The 25,839-nt window shown below is 41.3% G+C and overlaps 1 protein-coding gene across 1 annotated transcript in view; it reads right to left on the bottom strand.

Moving 5' to 3' along the window:
- LOC149298035 (myelin protein zero-like protein 3) overlaps nucleotides 1-22,477 on the bottom strand; it is a 66,872-nt gene extending 44,395 nt beyond the window's left edge. Inside the window, exon 1 of the mRNA XM_089487897.1 lies at nucleotides 22,429-22,477. Within this exon, the coding sequence (XP_089344023.1) occupies nucleotides 22,429-22,477 (49 nt within the window). The remainder of the gene's footprint in view (nucleotides 1-22,428) is intronic.
- Between the last annotated feature and the right edge of the window lie 3,362 nt (nucleotides 22,478-25,839).

Genomic DNA, 25,839 nt, shown 5'->3' with positions numbered 1-25,839 from the left:
TGCATTCAACCATGCAAAGTCAATGGAGCCCAGCTCACTAATCACAGTGTGATTAGTAAAAAAAATAAAATAAAAAATATGGTAATGTGTGTGTGTGTATATATATATATATATATATATATATATATATATATATATTAGGGCTGCAACTAACGATTATTTTCATAATCGATTAGTTGACTGATTATTTTTTCGATTAATCGGATAAAAAAATTAAATTTTTCATTTATTTAAAATTATTTAATAAAGTAACATGCCACACTGCCCTCCACACATATGCCTTATATACCCTATATGCCTTATAACTCCATCCTCCCCAGGTATGCCGTATACCCCCCTGATATGCCATAGTGCACTCATAGGATTTGCAGACTCGTTCACAGACACAATACTTTTATAAATAAATACAGGATTAATCTTCACTGCCCACAGGATTTAGATTCCCCTCAGTTTGCCCCCCTTTACCTCTAACTGCACCTTAAGTTAACTTTATTAAATTAATTAAATTAACCCTCAGTCCTCAGCATTAAATTAATCCTGAAGAGAAGACCCCATTAACTATAACTGCCCCTAAATTAACCCTAAACACCCCATTAACTATAACTGCCCCTAAGTTAACCCTAAACACCCCATTAACAATAACTGCCCCTAAGTTAACCCTAAACACCCCATTAACTATAACTGCCCCTAAATTAACCCCCACCTCCCCTAACTTTCAGCAGCCCAAATATTAATTTTCTACTTAGTTAGATGAGTGTCACAGCCATGTGGTTCTGGCAGAAGGAAGGGGCGGGTAAGTACGAACTGCTGCTGTGCGTCACTGAAACGGATTATATGAAGAGGGGTATTTTTCAGAAACCCTCATTTTATAATCGATAAAAATCGATTCAACTAATCGATAATGAAATTTGTTGGCAACGATTTTCATTATTGATTATTATCGATTTTATTGATTAGTTGTTGCAGCCCTATTTTGAACTATGCAATGTTACTTTTTTTTAATAAACGGAGATTTGAATAAAATATTGGCATTATAAATGCCCATAGGGTGCCTAGTTTAAAAAAATGTATAATTTGATGGGGTAAATTGCATTGGCCAGCTTCAAAGATACCCAAAATAGCACATGGGGCAGAATGACCAGCTTTGGGAAAAAATGGGTTTGAAATGGCAAAACAGTACTGGTACTTATTGCCCCATAATGTGTAGAAAAAAAGCGCAAAAAAACCCATAAAAACATTGGGTACTTCAAAGCTCAGGACAAATAGTAGAGTCTACTTAGCAGGTTCTTTCGTTAGTTTTTGCAGATAAGTAAAAGATTTTTCAAAAAAGTGAGAGAGTAATTTGTTTAACAAAAAATCACCATATTTTATCATTTTTTTGTAGTATTTCTATCATATATTAGGTGATATGATAAAAATAATGGTATCTAAAGAAAGTCCTGCTTGTCCTAAAAAAACAAACAATAATGTGTGTAGTTGCACACAATGAGAAAGAAGAGAATTAGAGCTAAACAGCAACACTGAAAGAAAGCCTTTGTCCCAAAATGTACTATGGGTAAGAAACAGTCTTGTCGTTAACAGAAGTAATGTAAAGCACCTTAAAGGACCCCTGACTGAAGCACTTTAAATGTTTATATGCCTGTTTGCACATCTTGGGTGCACATCTTAATTCTATAATTGTTCTTTGTTTCTGTGTGAGAATGATATAATATGGGTATTCACTAAATACTGCCTATAATTCCATGTCCTTTGACTGTAGTAGAGGAGTAAGTGTGACAAAGATGCTGCAGGACTACATCTTCCATAATGCTCTTTCAGCTAAGGGGGCTGGCTGAGGAGAATGGGAGATGTAGTCCTGCAGCAGCTGGAAGGCTGGCAATCATGAGGTTGGACACCCATGATCTATAAAATAGGATTTTCCCTAGGGTATAACCACAATAATGCACTAAGCCTTATTGTCCAAAAAATTTGAATATTAATTTAGGAAAACAAGAAAAAAACCTGAATATAAGACTACCCGATAGGAAAAAGGTTTTACTAGTAAATATTAATTTACATCTAAACTATTTTTTTCATGTTAACCCCTTAATGACAAAGCCCATACATGTACGGGCTCAAAATGCATTGTTTTCAATGGGTTTAGGGACCGAATAAAACTGTGATTGAAAAACCATTTTTGTTTTTATTTCCATTTATTTGCCCCCAGTTATGCACATCTGCCCCAGATGTGTTATATGCCAATCTGCCTACCCAGAAATGCTTTATACTCCCTATATGCCACTCTGCCTCCCTAATAAGCCATTCTACCCCACCCATATGCCTTTTAACCCCCTATTTTCCACTCTGCCTCCCAGATATGCCTTATATACCCATATATACAACTCTACCTCCTTGACCTTAGTTTAACAATCTATTTGAGGTCTGATTAGAAGGCAACGTCAAATATAACAGAGCCGGGGAGAGAGGCAGTGTGGTGTATGGGAGGGGGCAGGAGGCAGAGTGGTGTATGGGAGCTGGGGATAGAGGCAGTGTGGTGTATGGGAGGGGGGGAGGATGCAGAGTAGTGTATGGGAGCTCTGAATTTCATTGTGGCATATCTGGGGCAGGCAGAGTGGTGAATCAGGGAGTATAATTAATTTCAGGGTGGCAGGGCATTTATGGGGGGCGGAGTGGTATATCAGGGTGCACAGTGGCATATAGGGAGGTATAAGGCATAAATGGGGGCTAGTGGCATATTGAAATTTATAAGGCATATCAGGAGGCACAGTGGCATATAGGGGGTATAAGGCATATCGATATTAGGCATATCAGGGGGGTATAAGGTATATCAGGGGGCTCAGTTGCATATCACTGGCATATAAGAAGTATAAGGCATATCGGGGGTACAGTGGCATATTAGGGGGCACAGTGGAATCTCTGGCATATATACAGTGGAATATCTGGCATATAGGAGGTATAAGGCATATCTGGGGGCAGAGTGGCAAGCTGGGGGTCAGATGTGGATAACTGGGGGCAGTTTGGTAAATAAAAGAAAATATAAACAAGGCTTTTTTTCTCATAGTTTTTATTAAATATGAAAAATAGTTCACATATGAATTAATATTTACTAATGACTTTGTATTAAAACCTAGTTTGAGAAACACTGTGTTTGGGTTCTTGTAGCTTTTATTATTATGTCAGTAAAATAAGAAGGTGAATAGAGAAATGCCATTGTGATAAAGAGATGAAAGTGTAAATTGTAAGTTTTCTATTACATTATTTTAAATAAAAGAAAAATTTGCATTTTTGTATCCGATTAATCGAAAAAATAATCGTTAGTTGCAGCCCTAAACTTTTTTGTTGCCTCTCATTGGTTCTAAATCATGTCAAAGTAGCTTATGGTAAGCTTTAACCCCAATATGTCCATTTTGTACCATTATAATCTACTTGGGTATCACTGGTACACTATTGGGGTTCTGCGACAATATTATTTCAGTAAGTTACAAGTGGAGTTAACACAGTTGATTATGTCTTAAAGGGACATTCCAGCCATCATATGAACCTTAATGCACAACTGTTAATAATAACTGTGTGACCTCTTTACATTTTATTCCTTTTGCAAATTCTAGAACAAGAGGTCATAGTCTAAAACAAGAGTCAGAGGCTTAGATGTAACGTAAGGACATTTAACATTACTGAGAGTGTTGTACATAAATGGAACAAACTCCCAGCAGAGGTGGTAGAGGCTAGTACAATGAGGAAATTCAGTGATTTCATGAGTTGAATGGTTCTTAACTGCTGTTAAATTCTGTTTCTATCCTTCTATGTTTCAAAAAACTAAAAATAAATAAAACATTTAAGTATACTGCAGAGGTTAAGTTTACTTGGTATCTATAATGTGTGCCATGTATTATTTACAGAAACATCGAATTGAAAGTAGATAAGGACCATTTGGTCCATCTAGTCTGCCAGTTTTCCAGTTGTAAAGACTCAGAATTTAACCAGTTCTCATTCTCAGGTTAGCTTAATGTCTAACCCAGGGGTGTCTAAGTTTTTTTGCAGTGGGCCACTTCACCAGAATTGTATACGTGCGCGGGCCACACTCATTTTTCAATGTGAGAAAATATTGCCTTTAATAAGATATGCAGATAAAAAAAAAGTAAATGACACAAAACCTTTACTTTTCCTCTCACTGATTTCTGGGCCTAGAAAGTTTTGTGATTACATACGCTAAGTGAACCCAGGATAATTAAAAATGAAATAGTTCTATTTATTCTAGGGATGCACCAAAACGAAAATTCTGGACCAAAACTTAGCCGAAACCTAAAATGACCCCCCAACTTTAAGAATAATTAAAAAACCCACACTTTTAATAAAAGTAAGTAACAAACCACAATTGGACAAATCACAATCCTATCATGCCAAGTCAGCCAGTACATGCTGGTACAGGGTGGCTGTAAGGGATGTGCAGACCCCATACTGCTGGCAGCATCAATACACAAGGGGGGCAGCTAGCCAGGTTTCAGCATGTACTGGCTGACTTGGCATTATAGGAGTGTGATTGCTAACAGCAATCACAGTCTCATCATGCCTAGGTTCCAACACTTACACATCCATGCTATCACACACACATTCATTCATTCACAGATTCATTCCCTCAATCACGCATACTCATTCAAATACCCTCCCCACCCCCTTACCTACACTCCAGCTCTCTCGATGCAGCTCACAGACTTCAGCAGGGGGCGCGGCCTCCCTCTGTGTTTTCTGGCACTGCAAAGAGGAAGTAGGACTGGAGCAGAGTCATGTGATATCAAGTACATTCACGTGACTCTGCTGGTTTCCTCTTCCTCTGTGCAGTACAAAAGACCCTCCCACAGGTAAGTAGCAGGGCCCTTGTGATCTCGGTTGCCGTGGCTGCCAATCTCACACGGGCCGCACCTCAAGGTCTCGCGGGCCGCATTTGTCTAAAAACTGGATGCGTATTATACAGTAGTCGTAAATTGCAAAAAATGCCGCCCCGAACTCCCCCACAGCAGTTGCTAGCTCCCAGTCCCTCCCTGCAGTCACACTGATTGGCCCCGCCCCTTATCGCATCTGCACTGCTCAGCAATTTATCTAACAGTAAGTATAAAATTAATATTTGGGGTGCTGAAAGTTAGGGGAGGTGGGGGTTAATTGAGGGGCAGTTATGGTTAATGGGGTGTTTAGGGTTAATTTAGGGGCAGTTATGGTTAATGGGGTCTTTAGGGTTAATTTAGGGGCAGTTATTGTTGATGGGGTCTTTGGGGTTAATTTAGGGGCAGTTATGGTTAATGGGGTCTTTAGGGTTAATTTACGGGTAGTTATGGCTAATGGGGTCTTTATGGTTAATTTAGGGGCACTTAATGGGTGGGAGTGACGAGAATGATGAGTATAAACTTTTACGATGAATAAAACTTGAGTTCAATAACTTTATGTAAGAATGTTTTTTTCATATTTGGGCCCCAGCATTAATGTGCGTCTTATACATGGGGAAATACGGTAGGATGTTCCACAAATCTACCACCCTCTCAATAAAGCAAAAGCATGGTCTAATACAGGGGTGGCCAAGTTTTTCCTGCAGCGGGCCATTCCTTTAGAAATGTATATGTTCGGGGGCCGCACTCATTTTTCACTGAGAGAAAAAACGGCCTTTAATAAAACATGCAAATTAAAATCCTTTACAATGCTTCTCACTAATTTCTGGAAAGTTTTGTCCTCTGACGTGACTACAAATTCAGGAGAGCGTTTTGTCTCTGGATATGTAAAAATTAAATAGTTCTATTTATTCTAGGGATGCACCAAAATGAAAATTCTGGATCGAAACAGAAAATGCCCCCCCCATCTTTAAAAATAAAAAACCCACACTTTTAATAAAAGTAACACACCAAAATTGTATAACCAAATTAAATAACAGGGCTGCAACTAATGATTATTTGCATAATTGATTAGTTGGCCGATTATTTTTTTGATTAATCGGGTAAAAAAAAAAAAATGCAAATTTTTCCTTTATTTAAAATAAAAACGTATCATTTACATTAAGATGTGCCATTAACACTTTTATCTCAATCACAATGGCATTTCACGATTAGCCTTCTTATTTTACTGACATAATAATTAAAGATATATTTTAACAAGAACCCCAAAAATACCAAAAAAAGCTTTACTAGTAAATATTCATTTTTGCCCAGTTATGCACATCTCACCCCCAGCTTGCCTCTCTGCCACAGAATTGCCTTATACCCCCTATATGCTACTCTGCCCCCATATATGCCTTATACCCTTCTTTATGTCGCTGTGCCCCCTTATACCTCCTATATGCCACTCTGTCCCCTGATATGCCTTATACCCCCTGATATGCGTTATAGCCCACTATATTCCACTGATATGCCACTCTGTCCCCTAATATGCCTTTTACCCCCCTATATGCTACTGTGCCCCCTGATATGCCTTATAGCCACTGAGATGCCACTGTGCCCCCTGATATGCCTTATGGCCCCTTTATGCCACTGTGCCCCCTGATAAGCCTTATAGCCCCTTTATGCCACTGTGCCCCCTGATATGTCTTATGCCCCCCTGATACAAGAAAAAATAGGTATAAAAATATATGCTTTAACAAATATAGACAGCAAAAATAATTACACAATACAATATAAATATATGGACAATATAAACAATCAAATATTACAGCAATCAAAAAATAAAAAAACACAAATTAAAGAATGCACATAATTACCGTATTTGCTCGATTATAAGACGAGGTTTTTTCCAGAAAAAAACTTCTGAAAAACCGACCTCGTCTTATAATCGAGGTCGTCTTGTAATCAGGCCTCAGATCATCCCCCACGATACCTCACAATTCCATCGGCAGCCGCCGCCGCCGTATCAGCTGCAGCCACCGCCGCCGCTTCTGTATTCGCGGCAGCTGCCGCCGCCGCTTCTGTATTCGCGGCAGCCGTCGCCGTTTCTGTATTCGCGGGAGCCGCCGACTCCGTATCCGCGGCAGCCTCCGCCTCCGTAATCCGCGGCAGCAGCCGCCGCCTCCGTAATCCGCGGCTTCAGCATCCTCCGATGCGGCCGAATCGGAAGCTGTGACCATAACAGATGCGTGGGTCGCGCTGTTCTCACCTGACCCAGCTTCGTTTTTTACGTTTTGTGCCTATGATTCTATGCAAATCAGTCCTACCTGACAGTCTGTGCTCCTGTTCACAATTTGTGAAGAGGAGCATAGACTGTCAGGTAGGAATGATTTGCATAGCTGGTTCAATTAGGGGCACAACCTAGTGAACTACATTTCCCATGATTCCCAGACCCCTTTAAGCGTGACTGAGGAGCATGGGACATGTTGATGGGACATGTTGATGGGACAAGTTGATGGGACATGTTGATGGGACATATAGATCTGCTATTCCCACTGACAGGTGAGAAAGAAAAAAGAAAAAAACACAAAAACAGTGGTTTTGATTTTTTTCCCATTAGGGTCGTCTTATATTCAGGCCTTTTCTTTTTTTCCCCAATAAGATCCAAAATTTGAGGGGTCGTCTTATAATCGTAAGCTGGGTAAGCTTTTAGGGATCTATTACCGTATTTACAAAAGACACTGCTGTGCGAGCAACCCACAGGAAAGCAGAAGGGCCCTTGCGATTCTGCAATCCCGGTTCCCCTGCCTGCGGATCTCACGCGGGCCACATGTTGGATGCCCCTGGTCTAATATGAGAACTATGCCTTTAGGTTTTCATTACATCCTCTTGTCTGCTGGTAAAGATTTGCAAGAGGAACGCTAGTTAAACATGATTGGCGGCATATGCTTCTCCCATTTCACTAGCTGTGGCATATGGGGGGGGGCAAGCTGGTATGCTTTCTGACAACTGTTTTTTTTTTTTATTTCTAACTTTACAAAATGACCGCCATTCTTGAAAGCTATTCATAATTAATCTATTTGCTTACTCGATTGTTCTGAAAATGTAACAAAGACTATGATTTACTAATAAAAAAGCTCGGTGTACCTTCCGCTTCATGCATATCTGAAAGGTCCTTATTAGCTTTCAATGTAAATCAAATTTTCAGTGGAGATCTCTGCAGAGAATGTATTTTTTCTGCATTTGGTGCCAGTGTAAAAAGGCTACGTCATATCGCTTAGTTTCCATTTATTTAACAGAAACTTGTTGCTCCTGGAATATAAAATAAAGTTGTGAACACGGAGAAAATTGTGCCAGAAATAAGGGCATCTGAGGAATTCGTCCACCAGGAAAGCTTTAAAGGTAACATGGACAGAATTTTCACATCTCTTAAAAGTGGGCATAGTTATTGTTTTAATGGGTATCTGATTATATGGAGGCCCAACAAGTTTAGCAATAAAGTTCTGGACATAAGCAAGGTGGAGGAAGAGGTAGTTAGCAATTACTGTCCCTATTAACCATGTTCTGGTATTGTTATTTCTATGATTTATTGATTTATATAGCACCATCATATTCTGAAGTGGCTTACAATGTTTTTGTGTCCCCCCCCCCCCCCAGTCGCTCGGATGAGGCGAGACTACGATGTAGCTGCGTGTCCACGCTCAGAGGCGGGTCGATTGACTGACCGGATGGTAGGAGTTGCTGATGGGAACCGGCTAAGATACAAAGCACTGCAGCTCCTTTGAGAAGGGTGGTGGCCGGAACTTTCCTGTGTCCTCAGAGCTCTGTCGACTAAGCGGGCGATCCTCCTGCTGACTTTCGGCGTGTCCGACCTGACCGAGACCTGCTCGTGGAAAGCAGTGCTCCAAAGGTCTGGAGAAGCCATTCAGTGCATATGGAGCATAGCAAGAGGAGGAGGTGGCGAAATAAGACCTGCAAGTAACCCCTACTGTAGACAAGGAGCTCTGAGAAGCACCAAAACAATGATGATCTACTTTTCTCCTCTTTTCTTTCCCTCATTTATTCAATACCTGGTAAGATCATTTTATTTTTGGTCTTTATAAAAAAAGAAGAGGTGAGGAAGGGGATGAAGAAATAAAGAGCATAAATGGAAGAATTTAAAAAAAGAAGTCAAGAACGTTAATAAAGACTTTTTCTCTTCTTTTACATTTTACTTATGGTTTTTATTTAATGCTGAACAACTTTGGTTTATAATGACTTCCAGAAACCCCTTAGAAATTAAAGTAGGTGGAAGACCAAAGGGAAAAACAAGAAAAATGAATCTTTTTCACCACAAACCTCTAGAGAATCAGATAAATCTGAAACCGAACGATCAACTTTACAATATTCTCCAGACTTTCAGCTCTCTAAGGAACAAGATAAAATCACTCCAGATATTCTTAGTGCTGGTTTGAGATCAATAATAAATAAATTAAAAACCGAAATGGCTACTAATGCTCAAGATATTAAAAAAGAAATGAATAGCCTTACCAATAGGATTCAAACTAATGAAGATAAACCCAATACTCTGGTGCTACAAATAAAAACTCTTCAATAAGTAAATGGAACCTTAAATAAAAAGTGGACTCTTTAGAAACAAAAATCTCAGTACGTGATGATGTGAAAGCACGTGCACACACGCCCTGCGTTCTGCTCCGGTGGTGAGAGTCTGCCGTTCGCTGCGAGAGCTCTCTGGTCCTACTTGTTGAACTACCTGTGAGTACCTGTAGTGAGCTGTACGAACGAGGCTCCCCTGAACGGAGGCTCATTGCTCTTGTCTCCGGCTGGTGGTAGCAACTAGACATCTGGTGCAAAGTAATAGGGAAGATACCATCTGAACCGAGGTTTCTTTCCTTCCCTCTTCGTCGTCTGCAATGACCCGTTTTTAAACAGTCGGCTGGTGGTAGCTATTTGGCACATGGTGCTGTGCAGGAGGGAGGACACCATTATTATTTCAAGTCAGGAGACTCAGGAGAGAAAAACAGACTATTTACCAAAAAAACATAATATGATGCTCTTGAAGAATGAATTGAAGAAATTGTCTAAATAATTATATTATATAAAATGAAAAAGGAAACAGAATATGTATGATAAAGATGCAATGGGTCTATAACACTAAAAATCACGGGATAAAAGGGATTTTTTTTTAATTTGTTGAAGACGCTATGACACCTAAAAGGAATAAATAGAAGGATAAATCCTTGGAAAAAAACTAAACCTATTGTCAGGGACTGGGTCCATACCGATGACTGTAATGACCCAGAGTGCCCAAAGATGGAGTTCAGGAGAAATTGCGCAGTAGCGGAGATGGACAGGGCCTGGTGCAGGGTGACTGCACGGTGCAAGGTGACTGCACTCTCCCGGGTGGGCATCTAGGGTTGTGCAGCCACATACCAGCGCCCTGACATAGCAGCTGATGTTGTCCAGGACAAAGCAAAAAGTGGTGATATCCTGCAGGCACCTTAGAGCAGGCATGAGACATAGCTCTCCAGATGAATGTGCAGGATTCTGCAGGCTGGGAGTGCAGAAGCTAAGCAGAGTAACAGCAGATCATAGCAAGCAAGGGGGACAGAGCAAGGAACAGGAAGACCGAGCAAGAAACAAAGCCAGACAAGACATACATGATACATGACACCACAAAAGAACAGGGAACAAGGGCTACAAGGGATGGAGTGAGGAGCCGGGATCCTCAGATGCTTCTCCTTTAAGCAAGGATATGACATCTTTATTGGGACATGGGGAAAGGAGAGAGGAACCAAAATCCTCCGATGATTCAGGGAAAAGGTACATAAGAGACAGACAAACATTAATGCAGGAACTAGCCTAGGACTATGTGATAACAATTGGAAATTCCGTCACATCATATGGCCATAGAATGCTTAGCCCACCACTACGCCAAAGTACTCCAATATTTGGTGGGTCCTAACAGTAAACCCTGCCTACTGAATAAACAATAAGCTTAAACGTAACATTGAATCTAAACACAGAACAGAGAAGGACATACCTTTTAACTGCAGACTGAGACAAACAACAAACGGGTGGGGCACACCTTATAAAGGAAACTGAAGCTAAGAGCAGCACTGGAATCAAAGTGTCAGAAGCAAATGTCAGAGCTCAAGGAAATACAGGAATAGATCACAGCAAAGGGGGAACTCTAGCGAGAAAGGGGACACTAGAGAGAAGCAGCTCCGCGGCCTGAATGGAGGCTGACACCTATCAGTAATTTTTATTCACCAAGACAACTAGATATGGAAATGACAAGATCAAGGAAATCTATAAGTGGAGATTCTGGAGATGCAACAAAATCAAGAAAATCTTTACCATTGGAACCTATGGGAGTTAACATTTCGAATGTATCTGAGGAAGAAATTTCCCCATAGGGGATTTTGCATCAGACATTGGCCCAAATGCTGGACTCGTTAAATAACAAACTGAAACACGATATAGATAAAACTTCTACTGAACTAAGGAAAGAAATGGAACACTTAGCAGAAGTACTAGAGTTGCAGGTAAACAGCTTAACAAGATACAAGAAGAAAATACTAATCTGCAATTCTTAAAATGGTCTGACTGAAAAAATAATCCACTGTCTAGAGAATAAAGTGAATGAATTGGAAGACCCCTCTAGGCATAAAAATATTTGCCTTAGAGGCATTCCAGAATCAGTTTGAGATGATCAGATGGAGATTTTTTTGAAGGGATTTTTTTAGTTCTTTCACATAATCAGAACATTTGGGATCACAATATATGGAAAGCTTTCACAGGCTACAAAGACCAAAGAGAGTGGATGATTCCTTCCCACAAGATGTGATTATAAGATTCACAAATCTTTACAAAAAAAAATATTGTTCTAGCTTTAAAAAAAAAGAATTTTGAATTCTATTTCAGACCAGTATAATTAACTAAAAATACTTCCAGATTTTTCTTTAGCAACTTGACATTTAAGAAGAAAGTTTTGTGACGTAATGCAAACCCTTAGAAAAAATGAAATTAGATATAGATGGACATTTCCTACTGCAATCCTGGTATTTTACAGAGACAATACATACCATCTGAAAGATCCTAATGCTTTAAAAGAAAAGATTGTACTATGGAATTTAATTTTTCAGTGCGTGACATTTTTTTCTCTCTTGTCTGTTAATGAAGTATTGCATCTTCTAATGAGGCACTTTTTTCATAGAGTAATTAATTTGATTAAATATGAATTGTAATTTATGTGGGTATAATATTTAAGCACTTTACACTACCTGGGTTAAAATATTAGATACAATTAGGTAAAATACTCGATAGGAGTATCAGATTTTATTAGTATTAAAAATGAAATGCTGAGCACTTTATAAAAGGGAAATTATTATTTGGGTGGAGATGATAGTGGCTCCGTCCACTTATTAATGGGACATTTTAATTTTACAGATTAACGAAATTAATTTGATTAGACGTTAATTACAGTTTATATTAGTTTTATATTCAGGTACTAGAGTCATAATTAAGCAGAGTATAGGATTTTGCTAGTATTAAAATTGAGAAGATGAGTGGCACTGAGTATTTTATAAATTGAATCTTTTTTTCTTTTTTTTTACAGAGTAATTAAATAAACAAAATTATTGATTTCAGTGCTTTATACAACGTGGGTTAAAATACTAGAGACATAATTAGGAAGACGAATGCATGGAGCACTTTATAAATGGGGGAAAAAATATCTTTCTTTTTTATATTTTAGTGAAATTATTCAGATAAATATTTAATATAAAATATAAATTACAATTAATATTTAGTAACAATTTCTGACTTTACACTATATGGGTTAAAATATTAATGATACTATATCTCTATTTATTAGGTACTAAGTAAAATGTGCAATATAATCTTAGTATAGTAATTTACCAGAGATTTTATTTACCGTATTTGCTCGATTATAAGACGAGGGTTTTTCAGAACAAATGCTCTGAAAAATACCCTTCGTCTTATAATCGGGGTCGTCTTATTCCAGATCCCCCGCAGCGCTGCAGGGGACCTGGATCCTCCTGTCTTATGCACCCCATTTAACACCCCCCCAAACTTACCGGTGCTTCTGACTCCCTGGCATGTAGTCGGGGCAGCGGGTTGCCGTTAGCAGCGGGGGTTGTCTGCGTCCTCCTTCCGGCTGCAGCGGAAGTTGCCAATGCGAATCGGGTAGACGTCTACCCTCTGCCCCGACTACACACTAGGGAGTCAGAAGCGCCGGTAAGTTTGGGGGGGTGTTAAATGGGGGGCATAAGGCATTTCTGTAGGCAGAGTTCTCTATGATATGCCTTTTAACCTCCTTAATGCCACTCTGCCTCCAGATATGCGTTTTAACCCCTTTTATGCCACTCTGCCTCCAGAAATGCCTTTTAACCCTCTATACGCCACTCTGCCTCCTGAAATGCCTTATACCTTTGCTTTGGCATTTAGGGGGTTAAAAGGCATATTATGGGGCACAGTGGCATATAGAGGGTTAAAACGCATATCATGGGGCACAGTGGCATATAAAAGGAAATAAGAACAAAAAATATTTATTTTTCATAATCATAGTTTTTTAATCTTTTATAAAAAAAAACAGTTTACATGAATTATCATTTACTAGTAAAACTTTTTTCCTATAGGGTAATGTTATATTCAGACTTTTTCTTTTTTTCCTAAATATTCAGATTTTGGGAGGGTCGTCTTATAATCGTGCAAATACGGTAATTTGAATACTTATAGGCACTGAGCACTTACAATCTTCACGGGTGGAGATAAAATATGATCTGTTCCTATATGTTATCAATGATTTCAATATCACGTTAAATCAATTATATATGCAATTATTTAATATTTTAATATGCTTAGTATATGAAATTCTTTGGTTAGTATATGAATAGTAATAATATGAATTTAAAAATTAGTAAAAACATTGGCTCAAGCACCTTATATAGGTTAAAATTCTAAAGACATTCTTTTTTTTTTTAGAGAGTTTCACAACACTAGTTTATGGTTTAAGATAGATCAAATCTATGAAATGCGATGATGTAAAATGGTTAATAATAGGAGGTGACATGGTGATATCACAGTATAATATGTTATATGTAATTAATTTTTGGTACTTCATTTTTTTATTTTATTTTTTTAGTTAATTGTTCTGTAATAGGAGTATTCAAGGCGTTAGGACAATTGGGAAAAAAAATATAGATTTTTATTGACTTAAGTTTTACAATATAAATTCCAGGTTTAAAAAAGATCAAATGATGAAATGCGCTCCATAATAGGAGGAGACACGGTGATATCATAGGATATCTCGGTATATGAAATTAATTTTAAGCACACTTTTACTGTGGGGGTTTTTTTTGTGAGTTTCCCAATGCTATCCTATGGCTGTGTGATGATGAAATTCATTTTAAGTACATTAATAATGTTCTTTTTTTTCTCACGGAGAAGACATGGTTATGTGAATAACTGAAAAGATTTTATAGACTTTTATATACAGAGTTAAGTTCTACAATACTAACTAATAGCTTTAAAAGGTTAAATTGATGAAATGTACTAATAAAATGTGCTTCACAATAGGAGGTGACACGGTGATACCACAGCATATTATGATAGATTTGATTAATTTTAAGTACATTATTATTGTTCCTTTTTTTTTCTCTTCCTTATGGGTTTCACAATACTAACCTATGGCTTTGTTATGATGTAATGTGGTTCATAACAAGAGATGACATGGTAATATTACAGCATATTATGATAGACTTAATTAATTTTAATTGGTAATTATTTTTTTTCATACTGTTATCTCTCGCTGGTCAGCCAAGCCCTCTTTCTGTGTAAATTACAGAGATGAAGTCTTTCCCTCGGTCAATGACCCAAGGAAACACTACAGAGGCTAACTCCTCTATTTTCTGTTTTATGTCTGCAGAATCAATCCTCCTTTTTTTGAGACTATTCATTGTTTAATGTCTGCCTAAATAATTATTGCCAAAAATTGGAAATCAAATTCTCCTTACCAGTCGACACAGTATAGAGTTATAGAGTTATTATTTTAGATCTCAATGGAAAGAGATTTGAGTTGGTCTATTGATTTATCTGGTAGAAGATTTAAAACTGTATAGCACCTGGCTAAATAAAATACTGGACGTTTAGATAAAATTTAGGTTCCCTAATAAATCCCCTCTGGTATATATCCTGTTCTCTAAAGATCCATAAGTTATGTTTTCTTTTTTGTCTGTTTTTTTGCTCTTCTGCTCTGATCAATAACTGTTCACTAATAATTGCAACAAAGACAAACAACCAGATACCCATGTAAAAAAATACCAATGCTATTTTTTCTAGTTTCTGTAATATCTCTAATTTTGAGTCAAAAACAAAAAAGTAGTTTTAGTGATAATTGATGTCCTTAAATGTGCCTACATGGTTACTATTGAAAAATAGTTTAGATTTAATTATCAAGCCACAATTAAATTCCTTAATTTGAGCATTATAATTTATTATTTTAATTAATAATTTGTTTCTTCTTTTTTTGTATGGTTATATATAGGCTCCAAGATGTGTCTTCTATTAACTTATGCCTGGAAAATGTCTCATACAGTCTTGAAACATTCATTGCTTTCCCAAATTTAGTTTTCACAAGTTTGCTTTATTTAGGATCTTTACCTCTTTTGTTGCTTTCTTGCTTACTGTTAACTATAAATCCACAAAGAAAATCAAGACCACCCTCATCTACAGACATTGGTGAAGAGGTTCCACAAAGGATTCATATTGCCTGAGTCTGCCATGTAAATATATAACTCAATGTAATATTTCTGCGATAGGTCACTACTGCTCTGATGATGGTGTAAAGGTTTACCGTGCCCAGCAGGTACTTTTAGTCCTGGGGTAAAATTAGGAGCATTCATCCAGTGGTATAGCCTGTCCTGTGAATTTCTTTAACCACACTGTTATACAAAAGGCATTTTTTTCATGTGGATCTAGAGGAAGTCCAAATTACATGTGTGTGCAGGGACCAAGGACAGGTGTTTTCAGGTAGTACTTGATGGGACATATGCAAACCATCATATATTGAACACGTGTTATATTTCAGCCCAGTAACAGCTGTTGTCCATGTGTCGCAAAATATGCAAACCATCATATATAGAACACGTGTTATATTTCAGCCCAGTAACAGCTGTTGTCCATGTGCTCCAGGGCGTCAACTGATCGGTGACACAAACAATTGTTTACCTTTTGTATATGACATATGTAGAGCTGGAGCTATTTGCAACCAGGAGGGACAGTGCCTAAACAAAAAAGAATGGGATGACTATTATTCAAACCAGGTAAGCTGCTGTGATGTTATCTTATGTTACAGATTAAATCGTATACGCAATTTGCACAATATAGACATTAAAAATTGACACCAAATGCAGTGTATTTTCTCTTCATATTGTATCCAGTTGATATATTATTTAAATATTAATAAATGTATTATTTTCATGTACTGGAAGCAAGTATTAGAAAATCTCCTCCAAGTTTATCAATTCAGGTGTCCTGATTTAAGAAATACCTAATTTATTTAGAATTTCCATACTTTTCCGGCACTTATAGAGAACATAGTATACGGTGTACATTATTCTTTACAAAGCCGTAGAATTTTTACATTAGGTATGATGGGATTGCAACTCTAATTTTCCACCTGCACCGATGACACTGTGATCTTTATGCAAGTCCTCGCAGACTTGCATAGAGTTCATAATGTCTGTGATCTGTGCCTCATCGTAGCGAGCGGAAATCCTCAGCAGTGACGCGACCCGGAAGGGAATACACAATCACGCAATCGGGCATTTCAAAATGTAACAGTTTTCCGGTGTTTGCACCGCAGCTGTTACATGAGATCAGGCAGCAGAATGCTGGCAGGGGGGAGTACAGCCTGATCTCCCATGAAGTGGCAGGGATGTGTCCCAGTATGTCCATATGTGTTTCTTGAAATGCGTTTTATGGACGTACTGATAACGTCTATAGGGGACTGAGGGGGTTGACAATCTTGTTTTTTGATGTTGTAAGTAATAAATGCTTTCTCCTATTGGATTTTCTGTATTTAACTCCTTTACGACAATTGTCACTGAAAAACATCCCGTTGGTGATTGACATGCCTGGCACATCATGACTTTAAAAAGGTGTAGAAAGTGACCAAACAGTGTTACTGTAATGCCTCAATGAGGAGGCATTCAGCAACAATGAGATCTGCTGTAGGGGCCTCCTCAGATGTCAAAATCTGCCTGGACGCTTAGGAGGCTATCAACGATTACTTACGATCACATTCCATGAAATTCTATGAAAATTAAATAACTTATTACACATTGTGTTTACAGGTCAAGACAGTAAGTACCGTATTTTGCTTGCTTATAAAAAGACCCTGATTACAAGATGACCCCCTAAAATTGGAATACTAATTTAGAAAAAAGATTTGCATTAAGACCCACTCACTCTAACACAGTACTTACATACACACATATTCTTTCTCTCTCCTGCTCTTTCTCTCCCCCTCCATGGTGTCAACCTAAGATAACCCTTGACACTCCAACACCATATGCTCACACATAAACATAAAAAAAAGATGACGTCATACACTGAGACACACCCAGACATGCTAACACAATACACTTACAAACTCTAACAGCTTATAATAACACACACATGCTGACACGATACAGTCATGCATAGACGTGCTATCCCCATACACCAATATACACACTATAACATTACATGCAGATATACATACTCATACTAATGCAATACAGTAACACACACAACATCATATGCACACACACACTAACACCACACTCTCTCATACATGCTCACACTATTCAACACCAACACATACACTGACTCCAACCTTATGTATAACTACATATATATATATTGTGTCAAGCCATCACTAAGGCTGACATGGTGTCTGAAATTTTGACATAACCACACAGTAGTTTGCACACTCCTTGGCAATGTTATATAAAAAAATAAACAAAAAAATCTTGCTCTTCTCAACACTTACTAAACCTTGTAGTTTCGCTTACTACTTTTGGCCAGCTTGTCCACCTACCATTTTAAATGCAACTGTCTTAAAGGCAGTCTGGCAGCATGTTCCCCTGCTCTGCTCCCAAATGACTCCTCCAGGCTCCGGGCTTAGCCTGCACTTTTTAACCCTTAAAAGGCCAGATGTAGCCACACTCAAATTACCAGGTACCTGAGTTACAGTCTTTAGAAAATATAGACTATAGACTTTTCAGTAGACAGACAGTACTTACACACATACAGTAACATACTGACATACACACATATAGCAATATACTGACAGACACCAACATATTGGCCGCACCCGAATATAGGCCGCACCCTAAAAGTTTGGTGCTTTTTTAAGGAAAACGTTTTGTAATAGATATGCTGCCACTCTGTCCCCCCCACCCCCAAGATATGCTGCCACTTTGTCCCCCCACCCCCGAGATATGCTGCCACTCTGTCCTCCCCCCCTCGAGATATGCTGCCACTCTGTCCTCCCCCCCTCGAGATATGCTGCCACTCTGTCCTCCCCCCCTCGAGATATGCTGCCACTCTGTCTTCCCCCCTCGAGATATGCTGCCACTCTGTCCTCCCCCCTCGAGATATGCTGCCACTCTGTCCTCCCCCCCTCGAGATATGCTGCCACTCTGTCTTCCCCCCCTCGAGATATGCTGCCACTCTGTCCTCCCCCCTCGAGATATGCTGCCACTCTGTCCTCCCCCCCTCGAGATATGCTGCCACTCTGCCCCCCCCCCGACTTACCAGAGCAGACTCCTGGGTGTCTTGCGGGGCCAGAGGGGGATATCTACGCAATACGCGTATACAACTCCCGGTGCTGGCACTCAGCGGAAGCGCCGTATTGCGTAGATGTCCCCCGCTGGGGGTAAAACGCATCGTGCAGACGTTCACCGTGATGCGCGTAAACAACCTCCGCTGCCGGCACGTCTGCACGCTGTGCTTTAACAATCTCCCTTGCCGGGAATTGTTAAAGCACATCGTTTAGACTAGGGCTGCAACTAACGATTATTTGAATAATTGATTAGTTGGCTGATTATTTTTTCGATTAATCAGATAAAAAAATGCAAAATGTTTTTTATTTAAAATAATGTGATAAAAAACTTACAATTTACACTTTCATCTCTTTATCACAATGGCATTTCTCTATTCACCTTCTTATTTTACTGACATAATAATAAAAGCTACAAGAACCCAAACACAGTGTTTCTCAAACTAGGTTTTAATACAAAGTTATAAGTAAATATTAATTCATATGTTAATATGTAATTCATATGTTCATATTTAATAAAAACTATGAGAAAAATGCCTTGTTTATATTTTCTTTTATTTACCAAACTGCCCCCAGTTATGCACATCTGAGCCCCAGCTTGCCACTCTGCCCCCAGATATGCCTTATACCTCCTATATGCCAGAGATTCCACTGTGCCCCCGATATGCCACTGTGCCCCCGATATGCCACTGTGCCCCCGATATGCCTTATCCTCCTTATATGCCAGTGATATGCAACTGAGCCCCCTGATATACCTTTTACCCCCAGATATGTCTTATGCCCCCTGATATGCCTAATATCGATATGCCCTATACCCCCTATATGACACCGTGCCCCCTGATATGCCTTATAACTTCCAATATGCCACTCGCACCCATTTATGCCTTATACCTCCCTATATGCCACTGTGCTCCCTGATATGCCAATCCGCCCCTCATAAATGCCCTGCACCACCCTGAAATTCATTATACTCCGTGATTCACCACTCTACCTTCCCCTATACACCACTCTAACTCCCCCAGATATACCACTTTGTCTCCCTGAAATTCATTACACCCCCATACACCACTCTGCTACCCTGAAATTCATTATACCCCCCTACACCACTATAACTCACCCATACACCACTCTGCCTCCTCCCCCTCCCATTTACCACTCTGCCTCCTCCCCCTCCCATACACCACTCTGCCTCCTCCCCCTTCACCATACACCACTCTGCCTCCTCCCCCCTCCCATTCACAACTCTGCCTCCTCCCCCTTCCCATACACCACTCTGCCTCTCTCCCCCCTCCCACACACCACTCTGCCTCCTGTCAACAACGGAGGTTCACAAGACACCAGGGAGCCGGGTAGAGAGGCAGAGTGGTGTATGGGGGGGAGGAGCCAGAGTGGTGTATGGGAGGGTGGCTCCCATACACCCCTCTGACTCCTCCCCCCTCTCATACACCGCTCTGCCTCTCTCCCTACTCCCTGGTGTTTTGTGAACCTCTGTTGCTGACAGGCACTTTCACTGCAGCTTCATAGAAGCCCCAGCGAAAGTGAATGGTAGTAACGGAGGCTGACAGAGAGGATGATCCTCTGCAGACCTCGATTCTCTGTCAGAAGCCCCAGCGGAAGCAGAGGGGAGAGACGGAAGTTGTCTGTGCGCATCGCTGGTAAATTGGCTGGTAAAAGGCTACTTTTGGGACATGCGTAATTCAGGTGGTCATTTGGTCAATCTGCCTCTATCTCCTCTTTGGAACATCTTTGAAGCCGACTACTTCAATTTACCCCATCAAACCATATATTTTTGAAAACTAGACACCACAAAGTATTTCAAATGGTGGTATTTTAACCCTTTTATGCATGAGATTCTATCACCTGCCTTTGCCAAAATTTAATTTTGTATTTTTTTTCCACACAAATTGTACTTCAGGAATGAATTCATAGCTCCTGGTATGCCCCCAATGTGTGTTCAGCAACATCTCCCGAGTGCAGTGATACCCCACATGCATGAGTTTGTCGGGTTGTTTGAGATTTAAAATCCCACATTTGAGAAGTGCGCTTTTTTTCTCTATTTTGGTCAGTCTGTATCTATGCCCTATCTTTGAGCCCGGCCACTCCAATTTACCCCATCAAGCCATTTTTTTTTAAATTAGACACCCCTTGGGTATTTGAAGTGCTTTTGTTTTAACTCTTTCTATGTTGAGATTTTTTTTAGAAATTTTAGCACTTGCTCAAAATAATAAACTTTTTTTTTTTTTACACATTTTGCTGGTACTGGAAGTTCCCACTATAAGTAATTATTAATACTGTGGGGAAGCCCCATCTGTAAAGAATATTGTTGTTCCTCAGTATAACAGTAAGGTCTGAAAAAGATCTTCTAGCTTGCCGTGATGCTGCTGAGATATCTGAAAAAATTTGGATTTCCCCATAGGGGTCCCTTTTAGGGAGGTTGCTCTTTATCCCCTGCATAATTTCAATTTGGATGTAAAAGCCAGTAAATCTTACTATTAAATCTGATGAATGGGTTGGCTCGATCATTTTTGGTTTCTGCGGTCTGTGAAAGCATTTGAATGGATAAGGGCCTAGTTCTTCTTCTGAGATATACATAGTCATAAAGTCTTTAAAGTATTTTTCCCAGTTCTCATTTTTAATTAGATCAGTTATTCCTCTCAATCTGATGTTCTTCCTACGGACTCGGTCTTCCTGATCAGTAATCTTGAGCTCTAAGCTTCTATTTTTTTTTTCCTCCAGAGCCAGATTTGTAGCATGAAGAATTTTAATGTCTTCTTGATTTTTTATATTAAGGTTTCATGTTTAGTAAGTATAACTGAAAAATCTTGTACTTCAGCTCGAATCTGGGCCATGTTTGTCTCTATGTCTTACTTGATTTTTTTTTATAATACTACACCATTAAATTTACCATAAATTCTTGAGTAATTACATGTTGAGCTGGAGGTGAAGTGGCCATTTACCAAAGATAATTTCCAGTCTCTGTGCTCCAAATTTCTAACTAAGTTGAGAGGTATCTGGATATAACAAGGCCTCTGTCCTCTTTTTATACCAGTTTATCAATTTTCAGTTCAGACAAGCTGTCAAAAATATAGGAGAGTATCTGGGCTCTACTCTTTAGGCAGTGTCCCTTAGTTAAAGGGTTGTTAATTTTAAGTCAAGACACGGAGGCTCATATTGTGCATTAACCCTTTCTTTACTCCCACACAGCAGCAAAGAAAAACTACAACAGTGAATAGAAAAAACAAGTAGGAGTGTACATATAATAACCCCTCCCACATAACATGCATCCCATAAAAGGTGACACACATCCCAAAATCCTCTCTCTTTCTTTGCTGCTCCCAGACAGCAGATAAGTACATCATTGCCTTACTTTTACTTTTATATTTAATTTTTATTTATTTATTTATTTAATTATTGTATATTGCATTCTTTTGGTGTTTATCGGTGGTCTGGACTGCGGGTTTCCCTGGTGGGATTTTCCCGTGGTCTGGCCGATTGTGCACTTATATTTATTTTATTTTATTTTATTGCTTTGTTGTGTACCTGTGGTTTTTTCCCCCTGGCTTGCCGCTCCCGGGCTCCCGGTCGGGCCGGGCGCTCAGAGGCCCTTCTGGTTGCCTCTCCCTTTCCCCTTCCTTCCCACTGTGTGCCTCGTGCGGTGTGTCGCGTCGCCGGCGGTTTTTTCTTGTAACGGTTCGCCGGCTCGTTTTTCTTTCTTACCCTTTCGGCGGTCGCGCTTGCTTCCGTCGATCGGGGTTTTCCCCTTCATCCTCGTGCGTCGCGGACGTTCTTCTTCTCGTCCGTCTACTCCTACTCCTGGCTCCTCCCACGACGTTTCGCGGGTTTTTACTCTAGTCCTCGGTCGTGTGGTGGTTAGGAGCCTCGGGTTGAGAGTCCGGTATTTGCCGTGCATTTATTTGCTCCTTCCGTTTTCTCCTCTCTGCAGGATCATTTGTTTTCGTTCGTTTGTTCCTCTTGCGTTTTTCTTTGCCGTTTTCTTAAAGGGGCATATCCCTGTTATACATTTATACCTACCATTTACCTGATTCCATACCTATATATTTTATTGCTATGGCTGGGCAACAACCCCCATCTGAGGTGTTGTCCGACATTGATTCCTCTCCCAGGGAGGATCAAATGGCTGATTTACCTTCTGTTGATCCTATCACAGAATTGAATAACTCTGTTTCTATGGCCATTGCTTCTGCAATGTCCTCTATGACCACGGCCTTGTCAGCTTCTCTGACTCAGGCCATTAAAAAATCCTTGCCTATGTCTGTGCAAAATCCTGATCCCCCCTCTGATCCTTCTCATAAGTCAGCTGGGGGAAAGAAGGTGTCCTTTAAATCTCACCATACTAATATATCTGCCTCCAGAACCTCTAAGACAGATGATGATTTTGCCATCCATGATAGCGTTCCACACAAACGCAAAAGAGCCCTTACCCGCCGGGCAGAACAGGCGAGGAAGTGGAGGAGTGCCAGGGCACTGTCCTCTAGCTCTTCTGACTCTGATTCAGATGCTGTTGAGGAGGCTTGGGATTTATCTGACTCCAGTATGGAGGAGCAGTTAACTAATGATTCTGCACCACCTTCTGAGGTTGCTGCGCAGGCTAGCTCCTCGCAGTCAGATCCCCTTACAAAAACTCAGGACACGGCAGTCCTTGATCAATTTGGTGAGCCATATTTTGACCCTGAGGACCTCCATCATCCCCGCTCCGCCGAGTGGGTTCCTTCTGACCATGTGGCCCGCTACTTGCAATCCAGGGTGCGTAAGCCCTTAAGCAAGAGTTCGCGCAGTAAGCTTCGCGCGGAATGCCCGCGACCCATTATCCCGGGCAAGGTCTGTGATACCCCTGTTGTTGACCCTAAAATGGTCCAATTTTTGGCTAAGTCAGGGTGGAACCCCCGTAAAGGCCTGGAATCAGCCCTTAGGGCCACGCAGGATAAGCTGCTGGATATCTTCGGTCCCTTGACCAAGATGTTCCAAATCATTGAAGAATGGGTGGCCTCCGGTTCCCCTCCAGACCCTGTGGTTCTCCGTGGCTGGATGCAACGAGCGATATGCATTGCCGGCAACACAAATACCTCCCTATCGATTGAACGGCGTAAAGCCATTCTGTTTAAGATTGAGCCAAAATTGTCAAACTTGGCCCTTACGGAGATGGGTAGCGAGGCCCAGGGCCTCTTGTTCGGGGATTCCTTTATTAAAGACCTCGGGCGCTATGTAGGGGCCTTCACGGCTCTGGATAAGGCTCAATCCTCTATGAGGAAAGTCTTTAACCCTCGGGTTTCCCCCAGGGCCGGCAGAGGTAGGAGCCGTCTGTCCGGCCGCTCCTTCACGGGCTCGGTTCGCTCGAGTCGAGGCTCCTATTCTCCATTCCACTCTCAGCGGCCCCAGTTTCAGGACGCCTATTCCGGCAGACAGCCGTTCTTCCCACAACGCGGACGCTCGTGGCGCTCCAGAGGTCATCGTGGATCCCAGTTTACCCGCCGTCCATCCGGTAAGTTCCTCTCTATCTCACCATTTTTCCCGTTATCCTGTCGGGGGCAGACTCACCCATTTTTTACAGATCTGGCAAGCTGTCACTTCCGACGCATGGGTGCTACAGACGGTCAAGGGTTATGTCATCGAGCTGGTCGGGTCTCCCCAGATGTCTTCCCTTCCGAGGCCTTTCCACTTCTCCCGACTCGATGCAGCGCTGGTAGATGCCGAGATACTCTCCCTGGCCGAGAAGAACGCCATAGAACGGGTTCCCCCGGACACCCCAGGCTTCCTCAGCAATATCTTCCTCGTGCGCAAAAAAGGTGGAGGCCTTCGTCCGGTGATCAATCTCCGTCACCTCAACGGTTATGTTCGCTACCGCCACTTCAAGATGGAGGGCATCCATCTCCTTCGGGATCTCCTGTTGTCGCACGACTGGATGGTCAAAATAGATCTCAAGGACGCTTATCTCACGGTTCCCGTGGCGGAGCACTCCAGGAATCTCCTTCATTTTCTCTGGCGCAATGTCTCCTGGCGTTTCACTTGTCTCCCCTTTGGTCTTTCGTCAGCTCCTTGGTGCTTCACCAAGCTGCTCAAGCCTGTGGTGGCACTTCTGCGGTCTCGGGGCGTTCGTCTGATTATTTATCTCGACGATATGCTTCTCATGGCTCAGGACAGGGAGATCCTCCACCTGCACACCCAGTGGACGCTGGAGTTGGTCCAACAGTTGGGTTTCCTCATCAACGAGGACAAGTCTCACCTCATCCCGTCCAGAAGACTGGAGTTCCTGGGGTTCGTCGTGGACTCCGTGGACAGTGTTCTTCGCCTTCCAGTCTCCAAGATCCACTCCATCAAGAAGGAGATCCGGAGGGTTCTACGTTTGCGGTCAGTTTCGCTGCGCCACTTAGCCCGCATTATCGGCCTCCTGGCAGCCTCCATCCAGGCGATCTTTCCGGCCCCTCTCCATTACAGGGCTCTGCAGCGCCTCAAGATCCATCATCTCCGCGCGGGGGCGTCCTATGCGGATCTCGTCACCTTGGATGTTTCTACCATAGCGGAGTTACGTTGGTGGTTGGCCAACATGTCCGCCTGGAACGGCAAGGCAATTTTCGGCACTGCCCCGGATCTGTCAATCGATTCGGACGCCAGCCTGCACGGTTGGGGCGCGCGATGTGGCGAGATCTCCACGGGCGGTCCTTGGTCCCGGATGGAGACGGGTCTCCACATCAATTGCCTGGAGCTTTTGGCGGGCTCGTTTGCCATACGGAGTTTTTCCAAGGATCACATCAATTCTTGTATCCGCCTGCGCATGGACAATGTCTCTGCAGTGCGCTATATCAATTGTCTGGGGGGCACCCAGTCGGCCATCCTGGCGGATTTGGCCAAAGACCTATGGTCCTTTTGCTTGGAGCGCAACATCACGTTGCAGGCGGAGTATATTCCCGGCCTTTCCAATGTGGTGGCGGATTGGAATTCGCGCTACCTCTCCGACGCCAGCGACTGGACCCTGGAATGGGGGGTGTTCTCCTCTATTATGGGGCTCTGGGGTCCGCTCCGCATCGATCTTTTCGCTTCCCGGTTGAATTCACGTCTCCCTCTCTTTTTCAGCTGGCGGCCGGATCCGGACGCGCTGGCGGTGGACGCTTT

Source organism: Sceloporus occidentalis, unplaced genomic scaffold, assembly GCF_023333645.1.
Source record: "Sceloporus occidentalis isolate IW3139 unplaced genomic scaffold, rSceOcc1.0.p SCAF_35, whole genome shotgun sequence".
In the NCBI taxonomy this organism is placed as follows: Eukaryota; Metazoa; Chordata; class Lepidosauria; order Squamata; family Phrynosomatidae; genus Sceloporus; species Sceloporus occidentalis.
Note: the sequence above shows the minus strand (reverse complement) of the source record. Positions and strands in the feature narration are given on the sequence as shown.